This window comes from Dasypus novemcinctus, chromosome X, assembly GCF_030445035.2.
Source record: "Dasypus novemcinctus isolate mDasNov1 chromosome X, mDasNov1.1.hap2, whole genome shotgun sequence".
NCBI classification, from domain to species: Eukaryota; Metazoa; Chordata; class Mammalia; order Cingulata; family Dasypodidae; genus Dasypus; species Dasypus novemcinctus.
In genome coordinates, this window is record NC_080704.1 from 123,431,413 (window position 1) to 123,447,806 (window position 16,394).

At 35.8% G+C, this 16,394-nt stretch overlaps 1 protein-coding gene and 1 non-coding gene across 7 annotated transcripts in view; both read right to left on the reverse strand.

The window, feature by feature from the left end:
• Nucleotides 1–16,394, reverse strand: part of LRCH2 (leucine rich repeats and calponin homology domain containing 2) — a 200,779-nt gene that overhangs the window by 15,963 nt on the left and 168,422 nt on the right. For 2 of the 6 annotated variants that reach the window (XM_058291723.2, XM_058291725.2), the window contains 5 exons: nucleotides 13,980–14,030; nucleotides 11,612–11,669; nucleotides 10,741–10,853; nucleotides 10,420–10,557; nucleotides 10,190–10,267 (listed from right to left, as the gene is read on the reverse strand). In XM_058291723.2, coding sequence (XP_058147706.1) covers nucleotides 10,190–10,267; nucleotides 10,420–10,557; nucleotides 10,741–10,853; nucleotides 11,612–11,669; nucleotides 13,980–14,030 — 438 coding nt within the window. Of the gene's footprint in view, nucleotides 1–10,189; nucleotides 10,268–10,419; nucleotides 10,558–10,740; nucleotides 10,854–11,223; nucleotides 11,423–11,611; nucleotides 11,670–13,979; nucleotides 14,031–16,394 lie in introns of all 6 variants that reach the window. The other 4 variants (XM_058291724.2, XM_058291726.2, XR_011647943.1 and 1 more) reach the window with 3 other exon arrangements.
• On the reverse strand, nucleotides 13,483–13,611 carry LOC111763597 (small nucleolar RNA SNORA35). Its single transcript, XR_002796433.1, has one exon. It is a non-coding gene; the product is annotated as a small nucleolar RNA SNORA35 (small nucleolar RNA).

The window sequence follows — 16,394 nt, forward strand, 5'->3', positions numbered from 1 at the left end:
AAAGGAGTTTGTCAAGAAAGTGAAAAGAGAGCCTACACAATGGGAGAAAACATTTGATAACCATATATCTGATAGGAGACTTATAACCTGCATAAATAAAGAATTCCTGTATCTTGAAAATAAACAACCCATTTAAAAAATGGGAAAAAGATTTAAACAGCACTTCTCTAAAGAAAAAATACAAATGGCTAAAAAGCACATGAAAAAATGCTCCAAATCTCTAGCTATCAGGGAAATGCAAATCAAAACTATAATGAGATACCATCTTACTGTCGTAAGATTGGCAGCTATGAAAAAAACAGAAGACTATAAATGCTGGAGAGGATGTGGAGGAATGGAAACACTCATCCACTGCTTGTGGGAATGCAGAAGGTTCCAGCCATTCTGGAGGACAGTTTGGCAGTTTCTCAAAAAAACTAGCTATATATTTGCCAGATGACCCAGCAATTCCACTGCTGGGTATATACCCAGTAGAACTGAACAAAAGGACATAAACAGATATATGCACACCAATGTTCATAGCAGCACTGTTCACTATTGTCAAAAGTTGGAATCAACCCAAATGCTTATCAACAGATGAATGGATAAATAAAATGTGGTATATACATACAATGGAATACTACTCAGCTTTAAGATCGAATACACTACAAACACATGTGATAAGATGGATGAAACTTCAGAACCCAATGTTGAGTGAAGCAACCCAGGCATTGAAAGACAAATACTACATGACTTCAATGATATGAAATAAGTAAACCAAGCTGCCTCAGAGAGCTAGAGACTGGATGATAGGCTTAGAGGAAATTTGGGGGTAGAGGAAGGATTTAAGCTGATACCTACATGGGTTAAATCTATGATAACCTGGGGGTAAGTATTTGTACAAGGAAGGGATAAAATGGGGGAATAGTGTTACCTTTGGGTGGGGCTTTGCCAGCTTGAGGGGGGCTAGGATGGGAGGATGGGTAATATTGCCCAGGAAATTGGTGGGAGGGTGGGGAAACATATGAACTTAGCAGATTGTCAGGTATTTGCTTGAGAGTATAATGTTGAGAAAAGTTTTTCAAAAATATAATAAGGAAGGTTACCTGTTTAAGATGCTTAAAGGGGACAATCCCAGGCAGGACAGGCTCTTGGGGAGTATGTGAGTGCTCATTGTGAAATGGTGGGTTATGTCATTGGATGGAGACCCATATAATGAGAGTGAAGGCGTGCCTACATCCTGGGGAGGACTGATGTTCTCAAATAGAGGGAATTGTATCTCTCGAGAGAAATGGTGGCTGCCAGTGCATTAGGGCAGTTGAGCATGTCAAGCCCACAACACTGTTGCAAGTATCTCTGAACATGGCCCTTCAAGCAATGAAGATTGACTGTCACCATGGGACCTAAGGGGAGGGGGAAAAAGGTATTGAATACATGGAACCAATGTGACTGTGTGGGCAATAGAAGTGTTCCACAAGATTATGCAAGGATGGATATAAGATATGTTAAATTACACAAAAATTATATAGGAGCTGATAGGCTAAAATGTAAGTCATAATGTAAAGCATAAGATAACTAAAAATTTAGAAAATTGTGTAATCTAAAATATAAACCACAATGTTAACCCATGTTACCTTGTTTGAAAGCTATTGTCTCAATATCTGTATATCAGTTTCAGTAAATATAGTATGAATATGTAAAAAGATTATTGCTGTTGAAGGGAAAAGGCTTTTATGTTGGATATGTGGGAGAACTGCATATTGTATATATGAATTACTGTGATCTAAAACTTTTGTGAAGATAAGCTTAATAATTAGAAAAAGAAAAAGATAGGACATAGACACTGAGGAAAAGACGGAAGTAGTTTCCTTGCCAATTTGCTTACAAGGCAACACTTATTGCAGTGATGGAAAGCAAAACATCAAAAACAAAGCTTTTGCATTTTTAAATTTTTTGATACACCAATTTATTTTTACCTTAATTTTAATAAATTAATATGTATACTATATCTAACCTTTAAACTCATCACTATATTCCATTTTACTATTAATGGAACATGGCAATATATTGGGCTTTACTTTTGAAGAAGTTTTGGATCACAGAGAGGTTCAACAACGGCAGGGGAGGAATATGGGTGGGGGATGTTATTGACAGGGAACACATGGTTGGCAGAGAGTTCTACAGGGCATATACACAGGGTACATAAAAATGTATGGATATTTTCATAGTGGTTACAATTAAATACAACAACTGAGGGAGTGCTGAGTTCCTAGTCAGGGGAGCTCTATCACATTCCCTAAAGGAACAGCAACAATCCTCCATATGGAATGGCAAAGACCAAAAAAGAAGGAAGGTCCAACAACGAGCCATTGACACTAATGACTATGCTTGTAAGCCTGTGCACCTGAAATAAGAACAAGGTCTAGAGTTGCTGGGTGCCTAAGAGTTACCTCCTGAGAGCCTCCATGTTGCTCAAATGTGGCCAGTCTCAAAGCCAATCTCAGCATGTAAATGCCTTGCCTTACCCCCAGCATGGGACATGACTCACAGGGATGAGCCTCCCTGGTGCCAAGGGGTTACTACCAAGTACCAGCTGATGATGTAAATAGAAAATGACCTTGAATAAAAGGGTCAACTCTGACCAGCAGAATATCTCAATCAACATATAATACCAGGAGTTAAAAATGCTTTTTGACCTGAATAAAAGGGGGAAATGGAAAGGACAAATGAGTTTATATGGATATGAGTCTTCTAAAAGAGCTGGGAGGTTATCAGAGGGGTTGCCCTTATGCCCACCTCAGCAGAGTGCCAAAGACAGATAAAGTAGATACAACCCCGGGTACTGGTTCTTCTGAGGGCTGCAGAGAGCCACAGGTTCTATGATCATGGCAGATGGAGTTCAGTGCCATCTCAGTTGGCCCCACTTTGGAGTTTGTGTTTCTGTGTGATGGAGCTGGACTCAGATATGATCTTTGCCCACAAGCCTCTCCTGTTACTTTTACTGGAATTGTAGTTGGTGCTGGGGTTTAATGTATACCCAGGGGACCTGAATCTCTGGATTGATCATGTGATAGCCAGGCCCTGAGACTCAACAGACTTGTAACCCCTACACTCCGGTTTATTGGACTTAACCTACTCAGCTAACATGGAGGTGAAGAAGATCAATCACCACACCAGGGAGTCAAGAGTGCCTACAACTGAAAGCAGGAGATTTACATCCAGCATCCATGTGGAATCTAAGCCCCCTCTTGATATAGACGTAAAGAGGACACAACCATTCTAAGGTCCACAGGATGGAGGAATAGAGTATGGATTAGAGTGGACTTACTGATATTCTATTCATGAACTATTGTGGTTAGTAATCGAAGAAAATGAAGCAGGGGTGTGGAGAAAGTGGCCATGGTGACTGCTGGGGGTAGGGAGTGAGAGGAAGAGATGAGATGTGGGGACGTTTTTGGGACTTGGAGTTGTCCTGGGTGGTGCTGCAGGGACAGTTACTGGACATTGTATGTCCTCCCATGGCCCCCTGGGTGGACTGTGGGAGAATGTGGGTTATGATGTGGACCATTGACCATGAGGTGCAGTGGTGCTCAGTGATGTTTTCACCAAATGCAATGACTGTCTCATGATGATGGAGGAGGTTGTTGGTATGGGTTGTGGAGTGGGGTAAGGGGGGGTGTATTTGGGGACCTCATTTTTTTTAATGTAACATTAAGAAATAAATAAAGACAAAAAAAGAGGTTATCATGAGAAAGTGTGTGCCACCAATATTGAAAATATAGATGAAATGGGCATATTCCTAGAAATGCACAAACAACCTATATTGACTCTACAAAAAATACAAGACCTAAACAAAACAATCTCAAGGAAAGAGACTGAATCACTCATGAAAATTTTTCAACAAAAGAAATCCCAAGACCAGATGATTTCATGGGTGATTTCCACAAAATATTTCAAGAATTAATAGGTTTCCTGTTTAAACTCTCCTAAAATACAGCAAAGGAAAAAAATTACCTGACATATTTTATGAAGTCAAACTTGCCCTAATACCGAATCCAGATAAAGATATTGCAAGAAAAGAAAATTGCAGAATAATCAATCTGATGACCAATGACTCAAAATTTCTCAAAAATATACTTGCAAATCAAATCCAAGAGCAGATCAAAAGAATTACAAGACAAAATCTAGTGGGTTTTCTTTCTGGCATGTAAGGATCATTCAGTATGAGAAAAAAAATGAATATAATACATCATGTAACAGTTTGATATGTCTATGAATTCCAAAACTAATATTGGATGGTGTTTGTAAACTGGTCTGATTAAGTTATGATTAGGGCTTTGATTGGGTCATGTCATTAAAGCTTTCAGTTCCTGCTCCCTTGGTGGTTGGGGACCTAAAGATAAAAGGCATGGCAAAGGACAGAGTTGAGGGAGTTACTGATGCTGGAGTTTTTATGTTGGAGTTTGACATTGAACTATTAACCTGGAGCCCCTGGAAGTAAGCACAAAGTGGAAAGATAGGGAAGCCCAGGAAAGAGAGGACCTGAGCCAGGAGAAGAACACAGAGGAATAGAGATGGTTACTTAGATACAGTAGAAAACCCAGGGAGAGAGACAGGGCAGTTCATCTGATAATCTGCAGCTCACCTTGTGGAGAGAGGCTAAGTCTAGACAGCCTTATAATCTACAGCTGACCTTGTGGAGAAAACAGAGGAGGTGAGCACAAAGCAACCCAGGAAGCCTGAACCCCGGAATACATCAGCAGCTATCTTGCTTCAACAAGTGAAAATAGACATTGGTGAGCGAAGTAAATTATGCTTATGGCCTGGTAGCTGTAAACTCCTACCCCAAATAAATACCCTTTATAAAAACCAATCAATTTCTGGTATTTTGCATCAGCACCCTTTTCGCTGAGTAATACAGAATTTGGTACCAATGAGTGGGGAAGTGGTTTTGCAATTACCAAAATGCTGGAACAGTTTTGTAAGTGGGTAAGGGGTATTTTTTGAAGGAACTGTGAGATGCTTGATGGAATAGGCCTAGTTTGCTGTGAAGAGACTGTTAATAGGAAGATGGATGCTAAAGAGACTTTCTGATGCCTTAGAAGCAAATGGCAAAATTATTATTGTAAACTGGAGGAAAGGAAATTCATGTTTTAAAGTTTTAAAGAACTTAACAGGATGAACTCCTGGTTCTTTATGGAAGGCAGAATTTGAAAATGGTGAGCCTGGGCATTTAGCTGAAGAAATTTCCCAAGTAAACCTGGACAATGGGGCTTGGCTTCTGCTTGTAGCTTATAGCAAAATGCTAGGTGAGAGAGATATACTGAGGTCTGAACTGTTGGGCGCAAAGAAAACAGAAACAGATTCTGGAAATTTCAAGCCTCTGGAAATCAAGTTCCCAGATGAAAGTGCCCCATTGGAGGACTTAACTAAACTTGGAACTTGCAAATCAGGATTGAAGATGCAGTTATCTAGGAAAGACTTGTGGAAAGTCTTACTGTCTGATGGCTTGGACCCCTGTTCTTTGCATGTTAAACCAACAAGGTTTTTGAGAGAACTGTATGAAGAAAACATACAGTTTTCTTGTAATGTTTTCTTTTTAGCTTGGGCTAAAAGGGACATGGAAAGGAGAGATTGAAGAATAAACAGCTTTAAGACAAAAGCCACAGTAGTGGAGATCTGGAATTAAGACATCACCTTGGGCCAAGAGAGGAACCCCACCCATGTGTTCAGAGAGGGTGAGTTTGCTCAGCAGTTGAAGAGGGTGGATGTCCCCACCCAATGTTCTGGAGAATTTTGCCACACCAAGGTGCAGAGATGGTGGAACACATTCCCCAAGGATTATGTTGGTTAAGATCAGCATCCCACAGGTCTTAGAGGGTTGAGCCTATATACCAAAGGTTAGGAAAGGACAGGTGGTCAACTCATTGCTCTGAGTGGGCTTAGCCTATTTGCCAAAGGTTAAGGGGAATGATGTCTTCATGTCACTCTACTAGGGTGGTTAAGACTCTAACCCAAAGATTTGGTAAGGTGTGGCAATTACCCCAACACTCTTGGAGGTATTACTTGGTCAAAAGCCAGAAGCTTGATAAGGGTGGAAACAAGAAAATAGCCATTAGGCAAGCATATGGAAAGGGTGGGTTCCCTTAAGGCACCAAGGAGAAGAAACCATCATCTTAAGAATGACTCTCAAAATGTTGCTGTGGGGAGAGTAGTGGGGTGAGGGGTACATGGCGACCTCATAATTTTTGAAGGTAATATTTTTAAAAAATGAATTAAAATAAATAAATAAAAAAGAAAAGAAAAGAAAAAAAGAATGACTGTCAGAGTGAAATCAAATGGAGGATGCCCTGTGGATTTACTGAACTGTAGAGGGCCTATGACTCATGTTTCCCTCCCAATTTCTCCTTATCGTAATGTAATGAATATGCTTATCCTTTGTCCATTTGTGTACTGGAAACAGATAAATTGTATTGTAAGTTTCAGAGGTCTATAGCAGACAGGACATTGCCCCAAGACAAACTGTATTTCTTTAAATTGATTATGATATGATTTAGTACTTGCATTGTTACTGATTTAAAGTTTTTTCAAATATTGTTATGTCTTTTTGGAATTCAGAGCATGGAGAGTAGCAGTTTGATGTGTTTATGAATTCCAAAACTAGATATTCAATTAGCTTTTAATCTGGTGTATACCTGGGCATAATTAAATTATGATTAGGGCTTTGATTGGGCCACATCATTAGGACATTGAGTCCCAGCCTCTCGGTGTATGGGGACTCACAGATAAAAGGCATGGCAAAGGAAAGAGTTGAGGGGTTACTGATGTTGGAGTTTTGATGTTGGAGTTTGATGCTGAACTCTTAAGCTGGCACTCCAGGAAGTAATCATGCAGAGGAAAGAGAAGGAAGTCCCGGGAAGAAAGGAGCTGAGCCAGGAGAAGAACACAGAGGAAAAGAGATGGCTCCTTAGACATGGCAGAAACCTAAGGGAGAGAAAGAGAGCCATGTGTCTGATAAGCTACAGCTGACCTTATGGAGAGAGACAAAGTCTAGAAAGCCTCATATTCTACAGCTGATCTTGTGGAGGAAACAGAGGAGATGAGCCTAGAGGAACCCAGTAAGCCTGAACCCCGGGAAATGTCAACAGCCATCTTGCTCCAAGACGTGAAAGTAGATTTTGTTGAGGGAAGCAACTTATGCTTATGGTCTGGTATCTGTAAGCTCCTACTCCCAAAAAATACCCTTTATAAAAACCAACCAATTTCTGGTATTTTGCATCAGCACCCCTTTGCTAATACACACCACATTAACAAATTGAAGGAAAAAAATCACATGATCATTTTGATTGATGTAGAAAAAGCATCTAACAAAATCCAAGATCCTTTCTTGATAAAAACACTTGAAAATACTGGTATAATAGGAATGTTTCTCAACTTAAAAAAGGGCATATATAAAAATCCCACAATCAACATAGTACTGAATGGGAGGAGGCTGAAAGCTTTCTAAGATCAGGAACAAGACAAGGATGCCCACTGTCTGTCACAACCACTATTCATAATTGTACTAGAAGCCTAGCTAGTGCAATTAGGCAAGAAAAAGAGATACAAGGCATACAAATTGGAAAAGAGGAAGTAAAACTCTCGCTATTTGCAGAGGACCTATATTTTGAAAATTCTGAAATATCTACAACAAAGCTACTAGAGTTAATCTATGAGTACAGCTAAGTGACAGGATACAAGACCAACATCAAAAATCAGTAGTGTTTCAATGAAATCAAGAAATAAATTCTATTTACAATAGCAACAGATTCAAATAACTAGGAATTAATTAAACACAGAATGTAAAGGATCTGTATTCAGAAAACTAAGAAACACTACTAAAAGAAATCAAAGAAAACCTAAACAAATGGAGGGACATTTGGTTTTCATGAACTGGAAGACTAAATTTCAAGGAGATGTTAATTCTACATAAACTGATTAATGGATTCAAAATAATACCAATCAAATTTCGACCAGCCTACTTTACAGAAATAGAAAAGTCAATTACCAAAATTATTTGGAAGAGAAAGGGGTCCATAATAGCCAGAAAACATCCAAAATAATAAGAGTGAAGTTGGAGGACTCACGCTTCCTAACCTTGAAGTGTATTATAAAGCTACAGTGGTCGAAACAGCATGATAATGGCATAAAGATAGACACAATGATCAATGGAATAGAATTGAGAGTTCATAAATAGACCTTCATCTTTAGGGCCAACTGATTTTTGATAAGCTTACCAAGTACACTTCTATGGAACAGAACAATCTTTTGAACAAATGGTGATGGGGAAATTGGTTGTAAATGTTTGGAAATAAATAGAAATAGTAAAAGCACATCGTTTGATTTGTAATTCATAGTGCTTTCATATGAGTATGACAGTGGGTTTTTTTTGTTGTTTATTTTTCTCTCTTTTGGAATTACGGATTTGTTCTAATATTGACTGATGTGATGATGCACAACGGTAATTATACCAAATGCCTTTGATTATACATGTTCGGTGAATTGTATGGTTTATGAAAAAAATTAAAGACTGACCAGAGCAAATGTTGAGGATGAGGAGGAAATGGAACTCTAACACAGTGCTGGTAGGAGAGTAAAATGGTACAGGAATAAAATGGTACTCAGGATAACAGTTTTGTACTTTCTTAAAAATTTAAATTCACAGCCATCATAAGTTGCAACCATCCCACTTCTACATATTTTTTCAATATTAAAGAAAGCATATATCCATACAAAGACATATACATGAATGTTCATGGCAGCATTATTTGTAGTAGACTCCAAAACTGAAAACAACCCAAATGTCTGTCAAGAGATCAGTGGATCAACAAATTGTAGTATATCTATACAATGAAAGATTACTCATGAAAAGAAGAAAGACAACAACATAATGAATTTTGAAATATTTATGCTGAGTGAAAAAAGCCAGGAATAAAGTCACATATATTATGTTATTTCATTTATATAGAACTCCAGAGAATGCAAAATAATCTATAATGACAGAAGTGAATTAATGATTGCTTGGGAAGGGAAAGCCTGCCAAGGGTGTGAAGAAAATTTTGGGGGTAATGGGTATGTTTATTCTTTTGACTGTGTTGACTTCACATTGTATATCAAAACTTATCAAATTATATACCTTTCTTAAGTGAATTATATTTTATGTCAGTTATACCTCAATAAAGTTGTTTTAAGAAGAAAAATAATCCTAAAGAGAAAAATAAAAATTAAATAAGAAAAATAAAATGTAAATGATTACATTTTACCATTTCTGAATTCAGGGAAAAATACATTGAAGCTAAAAACAAAGAAAAAAGACCATAACAGTTTCAAGATGTAAAATTATAAAACATCATATTTCAAGCATAAAGAAAAGAGAAATAGAAGAGAACAGCATATAGTTTCCAAATTACACAGTAATTCATCTAATAGTCTATTCATTAAATTGTATTTATTCACTTGAGGAAAGGAGTTAATGTGGAATCTGTAAACTAGTTTATGACACTCTTCAAAAGAGAGTTTAACAAACACAAATCAATTGTGATCTTCTAACAATGCCACATCCTCTCAAGAGTTAGTCATGTTGATGTTAGGTTTATAATGTTTTCAAAGAAATCAATATAATGATTATACATACTTATTATACATTTACAATGTTGCTTTAAATCTTAATTTTATTGCATTGCTCTTTTTTGTGGAATATAGGCCAATTCCTATAAATTACACACAAAATTTTTTCCGTGCAGATATCATCATAATATTACTAAAAATTCAATTTTCACAATTTAAATAAATTTTTAAATGCTGGTCACACAGAATACAAACCTCTCAATCAGAATCTACAAATGGATTTAAAAAGGAGTACAAATGTCCTCCATCAAGAATAATAGTAATGGCATCACAACCAAGGTTTATTATGGCCATTAAACTATGTTTACTCAATGATATGTGTGATTAGCAAACTTTTCCATTATGTCACAGTTTTACAAATGATTTTAAAGTAGCTTAAAAACATTCACTAGATAGCTGCTGCAATTAAAGATGAGACTTAGTAAAAGGAAGGTATTCATTTTTGTGTTTGAGAAGCATTATCCATTCCTATTTAATGAAGAACCCCAGTCAGCATGCATTGAAAATATTACAATGATCATTTTGTTTGCTAAATCACAATTACCTGTGATACACCCAACTTTTTACAAGCATCAAGAAAATTTTCTACATTTCTTCGACATTTTGCCATGCTCAGTTTAGGCTGTGAAGTAAGAAAAAAGATGATTTTAAGGCATACTTATACAGAAATTAACCAAAACTGAAAATTGAATTTATTAAGGTATATTATCTAAAGGCAGTTTTAAGTAGCTATATTTTCCTTTAGAGAACTGATATACTGTACACAAATCTTACCACTGCTGGTGATGGTACATGAATACTTGCTACAGAACGTGGCCTTATATGATTGGCCAAATGGCAAAGAACAACCCCATCCATCAGTGCAGCTCCAATGTCATCAGGCAAAATTACTTTTAACCTGGATTCAAGATTCTATAAAGAAAATAGGTTTAAATCACAGATATTCTACGTAAATACAAGTTATATATTTATATTGCTAACCAATATATAATACAAACATTTTAAAGGGTACTGAAAATATAATCCATATACCTTAACAATTTTCCAAATTAAACACATTTCTATAAGCAGATTTGAAAGGTCAATTTAACTTACATTGCGAAGTTGACGTATTTGCTCTCGTTCTTCCCGCAAGTGCTCCATCTTTCTTCTCATCGTAAATCCAGGATCTGCTGCCCCATATTCCTGGCGAGATGAGCGGCTAAAAGCTATAAAAACAGAAATTTCCTAACATATTACAAGGCTAAGAGGAAGGAGCAACTATCGATGGGGAAAAAGGCATAATAAAATATATCAGTATAAAACTACATAAAACACTACTACTTATTAATATATTCTAAAATAATTTTACAGAATATATTTGAACTTTACTTATCTGCATAATTAAAAGCAACAGGAAAGACAAGTGTAACAATTTCTACCATTGATACATATTCTTAATTAAATATTAGTTGAAACTTACAACCAGATTAAAAATGATTACTGAACATAATTCAACCTTTTACTATCTTCTTTAAAAAGGAAATTATTCTTGAAGGTCAATACAGTTATTCAGGAATAAAAATTATAATTCAATACCTTGCCAAGTAACATGGATCCATTTTCTTTTGGGCTTGCCAAATGCGAAAAGATCCCTTTTTAAAACCACAATATAATGGAGTGCTATAATTTCAAACAGTGTTTGGTCTGCTGGCAGAGTGGTCATTCTAAGAGCAGTCACAGTAGAGTAGAAATGAGACTGCAGTATATCTAAAGCAAAAAGCTGAGGTTTCAGGAGCTTGAAGGTAAAGAGGAGGAAAGAAATGGGGAATGGGAATCGGAAAGACAAATAAGATTAAGAAAAAATTACTTTTAGGAGACGGGAAAGAATCTATGTGTACTTAAACCTATGGTATCAATCCCATTTAACTGGGAAACTCTAGTTTCATAGACAACCAATACATTTAATAACAGAATGCATAGTTACCTGATCTAGGCTTCAAACCAAAGGGACCATGTGAAAAACCGTCAGTTCTGTCATATTCCTAAAAATAGAAAACAAGTAAAATCCCTTTTCTTTTAAAACAATGCAGGCCATATTCATATCCATTCCAATTTTTTTCTATGTATTTTTTCTATGATTAGTAAAGAAAGCTAACTTGCATTTTTATTCAAATTAATATAGTTCTATTTTCAAAGGTCAATAAATATTTGCTAATAGACCTGACTACATAAGCCTTTAGTAGTTCTCTCTCATAGTGGAAGGAAATAAAAAAGGAAATGATTACTGATGTGTATGAAAGAAATATTCTTTTCTAAAAGAAGAACCAGGTTAGTCTCTAAAAACATGATGTAAGCCTCAATGAAAAGGAAAGTAAATTTAGCAACACTTAACTCAGTATCTACTTTGGACTTAATAGTGAATAATCTGAGGTAAACCAGACTGATACAGGATGAATTATTATACTAATAGGGGTTGCAGAGTGATAAAGTACAAATTAATCTCTTCTATTTGAATGCACATTGTCTCAAAGTGCTTTCACATAGAGTGGTGTGCTATGGAAAGAATTGTGGTATATTTAAATATATGTGAATCTGGAGTCAGAAAGCTTAGATTTATATCTCGAGTAAAACTTTTAATTTCTCTGTAACTCTTTCTTCATCTTTAAAATATGGCTACCATGACAATTAAATGAGATAACTACAGGAAAGGTCTTTGTAAAGGTTGTAAAACACAGCAATCTTAGGCATATTTTGTCTGTGTAACAACTCCATGAATTAGGTAGCCTCTGGGATTCAGTCTATGCTATTTAATAACTGGTGACTTTGAGAAATTTAGTCTCATTAGCTATTAAATGATGAGGATAATACCTGGCTCACAGGACTAGTTTTAGGTTCAAATGAGTGGACAACCACTTTGTTCATTGTAAAACACTGCACTAATGGCTTCTTTGCAATTTTCTTTTCACACATGAAATTGAAGCAAGAAGAACTCTGTTGAGTCCCTGAATCTTCTGCTAACATGTGCTATACAGTTCAAGCTGAGCATTGGTTCGGATACCAAAATACATGCCCCTTACCCTATCCACCTACAAGCTCCACAGTTTGTCTTTATTATTTTGTTTAAGTTTTATGAATTCCAAGACTGAAATTTCACTTATTCAAATACAGGCAGAAACTATATTATGAATTCAATGTAACTGAGAAAATTAGCACTAACATATTCTCCTCTCTGAGCACAGATAATCAAATCATAATGTGACTAGGCAAAAAAAGTAGTCACGTGCTTACATTTGTTAAAACTGAATGTAAAAGAAAGGATTTAGAAAAGCATGTGAAAAATACTAAATTGAGGATAAACTATTTTAAATTATTTTGTGCATACCATTTTACCTAACATAAAAATTGTTTAGCTACAAGTTTACCAAACTAATGTCCAAGTCCATTTAAAATTTTAATAATATTAACCAAAGCAACCCAGTAAAAACAACAGATGACACCGTTTTTACAAAAAGTAACAATGCCTAAATATAATGAAATACTATCTATTTAAATAAAGTTATAAGATGAACTTGAACCATCAAATCATTTAGAAGTCCTGAATTCACCAAATAAATGCATAACCACTTATCTATTAATGCCATAATACTTTTAGAATGCTATAAGGTAATCTGAAGTAGTAAAAATATTGCTTAAATTTTTAAAATTTATCTCTTGTTTGAAACCAACCAGGTTTATTTAAATTAGAAGTATCCAGCCATTCACATCACCAGAACATTTGGTTGAGATTTCACAAAATGTAATTTTTATACACCCCTTCACCATCCCCCTCCCCCTTAGTGTAAATGATGCCAGGAAATATGTATCCTTCTGTCGATAGGAACAACCCACTGCAGGGATGTTTCTCGTGGAAAAAGGAAGTTTCTTTTGCATTGCTTTCAGACCTAATTGGTTACAATAAAACCCAAAGGCCATTGTACAATGCTGAAATACTATTTAAGAATTTAAATTTTAAAAACTCTTCTTAAAATTCATCATTTATTCCAAAATGTAGATGAACTAAAAAGCATACAATTTATGAACTGAAATTTTTCTGTGAACAAAGGCATTCTCCAATTTAAGAAATTCATAAGCAAGTGATATTTATTGTGAATAATTGTATAAAAGTTCATGTCCTTAGAACTTTCATTGGCAAGAAAGCTTGTAGATATTAACCTACTATGAATTTTAAAATACGGGTAAATAAATTACATTGTGAAAAAGCAGACAAGGTTAGGAAGAAGAGGTGAGAAAGAAACATATATATATATATATATATATACACACACACACACATATAAAAACAGAACTTGTACCTCAGGCGACACTGGAGATTGGGGTGACATATTAGCATTATCACTGTCTTGCTAAAATATAAAAATAAAATATGAAAGATGAAATTAAAATATGAATGATGATTTAAACATAAAATATAGGAAAACTAAAAACTATTCAGATTAACTACTAACAGGGGGAATGCTAAAGGAAGAATCTGGAATATACCATCTAGCACCTTGCTACTCTAAGTGAGGTCCATGAACCAGCAGCATCAGCATCCCCTGTGAACTGGTTAGAAATGTAGAAACTCAGGCCCTACCAAAGATCTACTGAACCAGAATCTGCCTTTCAATAAGAATTCCAAGTGACTGGTAAGCACTAAAGTTTGAGAAGTACTAATAGATCTCATTTGGAATATTTCTTTATCAACTAATTTCCTTTACCACAAATGAAAAACATTTTCATATTTATGATTAATTTTTGATAGGAAATAGCAATGATGCTATGTTGTTCAAGTTCATATGTCAACCTGGCTACTTTATGGTATCCAGTTGTTTGTTCAAGCAAGCACTGGCCTGATTGTTATTGTGAGGATATTTCATGGATTTAAATCATTAGTAAGTTGATTGCAACTACAGCTAATCATATCTACAATCATCTGAGGAGATTGCCTTCAACCAGAAAAGTCTCATGTAATTAGTTGAAGGTTTTAAAAGGAGAAGTGATGATTTCAGCAAACAGAAGGACAAATTTCCATCTCTATTTTCAGTCAGCCAGCTTCTTCTGGGGAATTCATCAAAAACGTATCAGACTTCCCAGCTTGTGACCTGCTCTAAGGAATTTGGACCTGTCTTTTCTCAGTCATGTGAATCAATCCCTATGCTAAATCTCATAGTATTTACATCCTATATATCTTCTCTAGTTCTGTTTATTGAAGAAACTCAGACGAATACAGATGTGCTATCAAATGGGATATGTATATGGAGGCATGCAAAAAATTATCACCCCAACTAAGAACATTAACCTGGAAAATTATTTGCATTTAATATAGGCTAAGATGTAATTATAAAGAACTTACTTGTATTAAAATAATGTTAATGGTCCATGACCATGACTACTGTATTGCCTAATACATACAAAAATCTTGACATTAACATTGGATATACATACCAAAGAGGGTATTTATTCATTCATTCGATCAATGTTTACTGACTACCAAATATATGCCAGTCACTGTGGGTAATGAAGTTTTGTTAACTATCATCCACCAAAGGATCTTTCAGTCTAGGGGGGAAATAGATACATATATAAAGGTAATACGACATTCTAAATATAATGGCAAAACTATGCATGGCATATTATGAGGCACAGATAGGGAGGACTTGAAGGCATGGGAGGAATGCTGGAAAAAGGCAATTGAGGATGGTTTCCTCAAAAAAAGTAAAAACTGAGTTAACTTATAAAGGATCAATAGGTGTTCCCCAGAAAAATAAGGAAGGGGAAACATTCCAAAATGAGAGGACAAGAACAAAGGCATAGAAGCAATAAACAAAAGGATGAATGCAGAACACCTTTGAGCAGTTCTGTGTTACTGGAGGGTAAAGTGAAAGGATGGGCAAGTTGTGAGGTGAGGCTGGTGTGGTAGGATTTATGGAGAAGAATTTAGAATTTACACTCTAAGTAACAGGAATATATTGAGGGTTTCTGAGCAAGGGAATGGTCTGATCATATTTGTGGCCCTTGAAACGATTATTCTGACTGAAGTCAGAATGGACTGGAGAAAGGAAAAAGAAAAAAAGCTACTGCAGTGGTTCAGGCAAGAAGTTTGGAACCAAGGCATGGATTCAAGGTATTTTAGTGGCAAAAAATAGTAGGTCTTTGTACCTAATTAGATGTTGAGGTGGGCAGTAATAAAATGGGTATGGATGACTGAGAGAAGGATCAAGGTGAACATCAGGCATTGGCAAACTTTTCTGTCAAATGCCAGAGTAAATATTTTAGGCTTTGTGAGCTAAAATACTTGTGGCAACTACTTAACTCTGCAATTGTAGTGCAACAGCAACCATAGACAAATGTGTATGACAGCTTTTCAATAAAACTTTATTAAAAAACACAGGCAAGTAAAGTTAGATTTGGCTCATGGGCAATAATTTGCCAACCCCTTTTTTAGCTGAACGGTGGATGGTGACACCAATAACTCAGTACAGTTTTCAACCTTGACTGCACATTAAACTCACATAGGAAACTCAAATCTCAATTCCCAGGCCACACCTACCATATACCAATTAAATTAGAATATGTGGGCATGAGACCCACACAGTATGATTTAAAGCTCACCATGTGATTACAATGTGCAACCAAGGCTAAGAACCAACGAACCAAGTGATACTATTGAAAAATCAGGTGTAGAAACATACATAAAAAACTAGGTTATGAACATTGTGAGGCCTACT